General features: G+C 32.2%; 2 protein-coding genes across 19 annotated transcripts in view; one reads left to right on the plus strand and one right to left on the minus strand.

Moving 5' to 3' along the window:
* The window catches only part of LOC122246715 (lysophosphatidylserine lipase ABHD12), an 11,112-nt gene extending 5,705 nt beyond the window's left edge, over nucleotides 1–5,407 (plus strand). For all 6 annotated transcript variants that reach the window (XM_043005459.2, XM_043005463.2, XM_086541914.1 and 3 more), the window contains exons 6-10: nucleotides 124–256; nucleotides 353–470; nucleotides 1,372–1,533; nucleotides 1,701–1,822; nucleotides 3,297–5,407. In XM_043005459.2, the coding sequence (XP_042861393.1) occupies nucleotides 124–256; nucleotides 353–470; nucleotides 1,372–1,533; nucleotides 1,701–1,822; nucleotides 3,297–3,333 (572 nt within the window). In that variant the 3' untranslated portion in view covers nucleotides 3,334–5,407. The remainder of the gene's footprint in view (nucleotides 1–123; nucleotides 257–352; nucleotides 471–1,371; nucleotides 1,534–1,700; nucleotides 1,823–3,296) is intronic.
* A 161-nt stretch (nucleotides 5,408–5,568) lies between these two features.
* Nucleotides 5,569–7,500, minus strand: part of LOC122246714 (epidermal growth factor receptor kinase substrate 8) — a 113,149-nt gene continuing 111,217 nt past the window's right edge. For all 13 annotated transcript variants that reach the window (XM_086541908.1, XM_086541910.1, XM_043005453.2 and 10 more), the window contains 2 exons: nucleotides 7,419–7,500; nucleotides 5,569–7,211 (listed from right to left, as the gene is read on the minus strand). The exon at nucleotides 7,419–7,500 is cut by the window's right edge and continues 66 nt beyond it. In XM_086541908.1, the coding sequence (XP_086398034.1) occupies nucleotides 7,087–7,211; nucleotides 7,419–7,500 (207 nt within the window). In that variant the 3' untranslated portion in view covers nucleotides 5,569–7,086. The remainder of the gene's footprint in view (nucleotides 7,212–7,418) is intronic.

Raw genomic sequence — 7,500 nt, forward strand, 5'->3', positions numbered from 1 at the left:
TAAAGATATATACCCATTTGTGTCTATTTAATGACTAAAGAACTTAGTTTAGTCTTCTGTGGCTGCTGGATTTGCTTCCTATTTATGAAAAGCTACATTAAAGAGTTTACTCTCATCAAACAGGATATGGTGACTCCAGCTTTGTTCATGTCAGTGAGAATGGTGTTGTTCAAGATGCGAAGGCTGTTTACAGGTACCTCAAGGAGAAAGTAGGGTCCTCACCCCTCTTTCTCTGGGGACACTCCTTGGGGACAGGGTAAGCCACTTTCATTAGTCCTTTGGTTATTTTAAATATATGCTTATTATATCCTAATGAATTTGGAAAGGAATTACAAGTTTTGAACTTTTGTAGGATCTCAACACATGCTCTGAGGGACCTGTGCTTAGATGGGGAAAGGCCGTCAGGTCTTGTGCTCGAGTCGCCTTTCAATAATATGAAGGAGGAAGTCAAGTCTTGTTTCCTGACTGCAGTAAGTTTGTTATTAGTTGTATAGTGGATTTGCAATAAGAAATGTGGTATAGAAACTTGTATTTTTAAGCCATTGCAATCAGAAATTGGTTTCCTTGCCCAGTTCCTAGGATGGGTATTAGTGCCACCTGTGCTGCACCACAGATGGGTTTTATTTCAGAGCAAGGAAACTTCATGTGACATATCATGACCTTTCATGTGCTCTTTCATTCACTCATTATGATACTAGAGCCATTTTTGTGCTTATATTTTTTTTTGTTTTACTGTATTGTGGGACTTGTATGTTCCACATGACAGGCTTTATCAATATTGCAGTAATCTTAAACTGTAGTACAGGGTCCATATCATCTCATTATGTTCTTTATGCTTGGTGTGATAGAAGTATTAGAGTTTTATGGGAGGAAAAAAAGCAACTTCATTTTTTTATATTTGCAAGATATCATCGCCCTTGGAAGATGATACTTGCTAGAGACCATGAATGCTGATACTAGGAGAGAGTGGTGCCATCTATGTATGGGAATCTAAACTAAACTTCTTTTGCTGAATATTACGCAATTATAGTAATAGAGTTAATACTCATAGTACAATAATGAAACACAGTTATCCGCTCACCCCCAATATCAAAAATGCCACGCCATGAACATCATAAGGCCCACTGTCAGGCCAAAAACTCATGTGTCGTGTATGTCATGACACCCATCTGCCAAGGGATAATGCAGCATGTATGTCATTTTTTTTTTTTTTTACAGAATTACAAAATCATGTAGAGTACACATTATCATGGCACTTCATTGTATTCAAGTGTTAGGTGATTGCAATGGACATATTAATTAATATGACATTAGCCAGTGTAGTTTAACCATCATAAGTTGTATACTTTTCATTAGTTTATTTCCTTCCAGATATTTCGTAGAATGCCAAAGTTTGATTGGCTTTTCTTGAGTCGTTTGGCAGAAATTGGTGCAGCATTCCGTACAGATGAACACATTGCATATGTGAATGCACCAATAATAATACTTCATGCCTTAAATGACTGCATGGTACCTTTCGAACTGGGTCAGAAAGTAAGTTTATCAGTATCTGGACATTTAATTATGCAGCTCATGCAATGATGAAAAATAAACAGATAGTTGATTTGGAATTCATCACACCAATCTTTCTTGTGGAAAGATTGATGTGGAAATAAACTTGATTGATAATAGAGTTACTGTAATTAATGGAATCTTTTCAGCTCTTCAAGACTGCCAAGGGGGAGCGACCGCAGACTCTGCCGCCTATAAAATTTGTTGAATTTGACGCCAAATATGGTCATGACTACATTTGCCGTGCCCCAGACCTGCCCCAGATCATTAGGTAAGAGGAGTAATGTCATTCAGGTTTTATGCATTTCGTATCTAATTTTCATCCATTTTTTCTTATTTTTTATTAATACTGTAGATGCCAATGTTAAAGTAACTTTTTGTCTTCAATGAGTTTCACGGAAGAGTTTGGAAGATAGGAGGTTGTCTGAGCTTCTGAGGCCAACCATTTATTATTCTCCTCTAGATATTAGTATATATCAGCATTAACATGCCTTCAATTTATTTGACTTCAATTTATGTGTGTGTGTGTGTGTGTGTGTGTGTGTGTGTGTGTGTGTGTGTGTGTGTGTGTGTGTGTGTGTGTGTATGTGTGTGTGTGTGTGTGTGTGTGTGCACGCGCGTGCGTGTGTAATTTTTTGTTTTTCATTTTTTATTTCATCTTTTTTTTCTTGATTTTCTTTTTTTCTTTCTTTCTTTCTTTTCTAAGAATTAGATGTTTGTAGTGTCAATTCTTTAACCCATCCACGACGGGGGCATTCTAGCCTTGAATGTCACAATGCCTGGGCGTTCGAATTATTAGTCCTAAATCAATTGAATGGCTGGCACAATACTGTGCCACCCGGCCACTGGGCTTTTGAATGAGCGGTACAGTACTGTACCACCCGTCCAGAGAGGGTTAATATGGTACTGTCTTGCAACTTGTTGCAGCCGCACTGACTGTACCAACTACATACACCCATTACCCTTGCATAAGACTGTGGTATTATACATGCCAGTCAGCATTTCCTAGTTTCTTGTTCTGCTTTTAGTATTTGTGCATGTAATGTTTTATCTTTTTTTATTTTTTTATGAGAAATGTGTTTTATTGGTGTTTATGCTATATTTACCTTAATTTTTTACTTTTTTTTTCCTTTCCCTCTATCTTGCTCTTTCTTCACATTTTCCCTCATATGCAATGGTTTGCTGCATTAACTTTTGCTGCTGTATGTATTTGACATCTAACAATGAATCACAGATACCATGGTGTATAAGGAAATGTTCTTGAAATATCAAAGACAAAAATTTACCTTTGTGTTTAAGGAGTGTATGTTTTAGGAATGTATGTGTACATGGACTCTCTGGTGATTGTGTTATATTATTGTTCATATACATTGATGGCTCCACAAGCATTTAAATCGCCAAGGAGTCAATGAATAAGACTACCTGACACAATCTGTTTACGTTATTCATATAGGATTTAATAAAAAGTTTCCATTTTTATCACTATTTTTGTTATTAACATCAATATAATAGTAATAATGAGAGTAACGGCAAAGTTAGTAGCAGTGATAATAATCACAAATATTTTTTTGTTTCCAAAGAAAATTCAAGGAATGAGAGCAACGACAAAATTAGTAGCAATGATAATAATCACTGAAATATTTATTTTTGTTTCCAAAGAAAATTCAAGGAATGGGGTAAACAGGTAAGGCCAGGTAGGCCTACAAATAGACTCTCCATACTGATTAAGCATTTTTACTTTGCAGGGAGTTCTTCAGAGAGGCATTAGAAGGAAAAAAGTAATTATTGTAGGTTGATGTTTTTTTCACTTCTTTCTCAAGATTACATCCAGACTGATAAGATAAGAACTACCAAAGATATATGTGTTATATGTCACAATATGCATCAAGTTTTCAACATAGTAATGTCATATTTATATGTTTGCTTATATTTACATGTATGTATTCTTTTAAAGGGGTGGAATCATATGATTCATATCAATCACCTAAAATGCTGGTAGAGTATGGTTTATGCTAGTAAAACACATTTTAGCTGTGACAGAAAAACAACATACAAACCATTAACCAGACTGCTTGGCCAGTCTGGGAGCTGAGAGTGTGATTAGAGAAACTTAAAAACTGACTGCAGCTGTGAAGGAGTCGATAATAAGAATCCCTGTTATGATTATCTGGTTACTTCATGCATTATATGTTGCATTAAAGTGAGATTTTTTTTTTTTTTTTTTTTTTCCCTCCATAAAATCACTGAAACAGTGTTTATAATAACATTTTTTTTAACTGAAGAATTCTGACAGAATCCTTTAGAAAACAAATGAAGAAACCCTTGGAAAAATGGAGTGCAACAACAGACTCCTATACAGTCTGAATGTGAGAATACCAACCGTCATCTGTCATGTACCAAGGAGTCAGAATATAGACAAGGATCTGCTCACTAGTATGGTTTATGGGCCGTGTGGAAGAGCTAGACCAAAGAATCGTAGAAACACATGGAAAACATTTTGTGTGGTTTGAACATGGCTCAAGATTGGGGAACTGGAGGACTCTGGTGTGGAGGGCACAGCTGGTCATGGTCCACTGATTCATACCTGTTGATTATGTATAATATATTTTTATATGTATATTTATATGTATGTATATGTATGGGTATTTACATATATATACATATGTGTGTGTATATATATATATATATATATATTATTTATATATATATATATTTATATATATATATATATATATATATATATATATATATATTATATATTCATATTTATATATATTTATTTATTTATTTATTTATCTATTTATCTATCTAACAGGATATACATAGATATGGAAAAAGGTGATAATCAATCAGCATCAGTAATACAGGACTATATTTATTAAAAATTTAAAAAATTAGCAATATCCAAATAAGTCATCAGTTGTACAGTGTTGCTGCTGTTTTCTTTATTTACTAAGATATGTATTTTGAACTGAATGTAAGTTACATAAGGGCTGCATATGAGTAGAATGACAGTATACACAAGCTAACCAGTTTGTGTTTTGCAAAGATCATAATACTCACAGCAGGTTTTTTTCCTCATAGTTGTATGTACTTTCTTTCCAAGACTACTTACTTTTACCTTTGCATATGTTATGATTTTCAAAATAAATAAATAATAATAATAATAATGATGATAGTAATAAAAATAATAGTAATAATAATGGTAGTAATGATAATGGTAGTAATAATAATAGTAATAATTATAACACTGATAACCTAATAATAATATAATCATAATAATAGTAATGATGATGATAATCATCATAGGAATGGTCATGGTGATGATAATGTAATAGGTATTGTACAAATGTTAAATTTTTATTAAAGGGGTAGGTGCATATATTTCAATACAATCACCTAAAATGCCAGTAATGTAATAATAATAATATTTATAACTATGATAACCTGACCTGATAATAATATAATCATAATAATATTACTGATGATGATAATCATCATAGGAATGGTCATTGTGATGATAATGTAATAGGTATTGTACAAATGTTAAATTTTTATCAATATCTGAGCATTTATATGAACTAGCCTTAAATATTTTTTGTATGTTGGAAAAAGTTCACAAATTGTTATTTTAGATATATTATTTTTTTATTCAAGACATTTATTTGCAGAATATCTCAAATCAGAACATTAATTTACTCCAATAATGGAATACCACTTTATTATAAGATGATATTCAAGTTTGTTTTTGCACAAGAAAAACTTTATGGTTGCTATAAATAAAGTATTAGAAGCATCAACTCGCTATATATGTGATATGTTGCATTCCAGTAATAAATAAAGTAAAAATATTAGATACTTTTGAGTTATTTTTCCTATAACTCTTCCCACATTTTAAAATTCATTACATCCCTCTCTTTTCACACTTTGATATTGATTTCAGAAAAAAAACAGAACTTTTGTTAATACATCAAATTACTTCAAAGATTATATTCCCCAAAGGATAAAAACACCAACTTAATAAATCACTCTTTAATATTATTTACAACATCTGAGACATATAACAAATACTCAAAGACATCTTGGCACCAAAAAGCCCCATAGAAAAGACATTACAATACACAGAAAAAACTGTAAGCCTTTTATTCTATCCCTGGAGAAATGACAAATAATCTGGCATACATGATTATTGCTATGAAATTCTAGTGGAACATATAGGTCTCCTTCACCTCATCTGTCTCTTTACAAAGAGGAATCCAAATGGTATTAACTAACAAAGCATGTAGTTAAAAAAGAAAAAATACATTATGATAATTGTAATAATACAGGAATTCAAGGTGAAAGGAAAATTCCACTGAAATATCCCTTTTCGAACTAGGAAGCGTTCATTTTCACTCCTGTTTTTTATTGTCAACAAAGACTGGCTAAATGATGTTACAGACAAGAACTATTGCCTCTTCCTCATCCCATACAGAACATTTTCATTGATTTCATCACTAATACTCTAAATTCGTTGCTTTCACAGTAACTAGAAAAAAAGGAAGTATATCCCTGTAATACCACATCACAATGAAAATCTATTTATACAACCATATACAATCAAATTTCTAATATATGGCATTGTTGTGTAAATTTGTCCAGGAGCTGTATTACCTAAAGACAAAAACCAGTTTGTTTTTTAACATCCTTAGGTGATATCTACTGATTGCTCTGTGTGACCAGATATGAGCAATACAGTGTGTGTGTTTGTGTTTGTGGTTGTGTGAAAAATTTACTTGATAATTGTATTATCTCTCCTGAATATTATGATATTTCCAATGGTATATTACTCATACTCCCAAACTGACAGACCTAACCTAAGTCAACTGCATCTAAGTTCCTGGAGAAAATACCAACATTATATCTTTATTTATTGAAGTATATATTATTTTAACTTTATTAGATTTATACAATTATGAACATATCAACAGGTAATTACAAAAAAGTAAGAATATATCACATAAAAAATAACATACTGACCTCCATGCACATTACAAATATACTTAATGTTACATGCTTTATTTAAAAAAAGAGTGACTGCAACATACTATCAACACTGGAAATTTTCCCTGCAAAAGCAAACAGTTGCTACATGCAAAGTCTACAACACAAACAGTTCCTAACTTATTACAAAATAATAACAATTCAACGGCAACTTTTACTGCCATCACTTTGAATGTACCTAAGCCAATAAACTATTCTATATATGGCCATGGCTATACATTATCTGTAGTCTTAAATACTCTGAATGCTTAGAAATATATTACACAAATCATTGGGGGTAAATATCCGCACTGGAATATATAATTATACATAAAATGATTAATGAGACTATATATATATATATGTATGTATCTATGATATGACTGTAAACCCAAAACTTCTAAGAAACTCCAAACATCTTGGGCTAATAAACTCAGTGGTCTAACTGACAATATAGACTCATTACACCAATTCTTTTTATTTTAAATCTAAAACCAACGGGAAGAAAGTGATTCACCGAGAAGCCTTGTCATCAAGAGCCTGATTTTGTATCTTCTTTCTTTGCTTTTTAATTTGTTCTTTAAGTGTGCCGGCATGTCCACCTGAGGCCCCTGGAATCTCCATATCATTTTCTGATTCTGTGAATTGTAATAAACTTAATTAAACAATGAAAAATGTATATGAATATACATTTGTATATGTGTGTGTACTTTATACACACTTAATCATTTCATTCATCATTAAAGGATTCCAATGTGAAAGGTGTACATCATGCACCTTTTCAATTCAATTGATTCATACGACAGTAGAAATAAAATTTTCAAGCCTAAAACTTGAAGACTAACCTGAATCAGTCTGATAACCACTGTTATAGTCTCTGAGGAAACTGAAGTCTTCTGTGATACTTTCTTTTGCATCTGTCTTGTC

The sequence above is a fragment of the Penaeus japonicus genome, unplaced genomic scaffold, assembly GCF_977035675.1.
Source record: "Penaeus japonicus unplaced genomic scaffold, GWHDUDI00000001_assembly GWHDUDI00000011, whole genome shotgun sequence".
Classification (NCBI taxonomy): domain Eukaryota; kingdom Metazoa; phylum Arthropoda; class Malacostraca; order Decapoda; family Penaeidae; genus Penaeus; species Penaeus japonicus.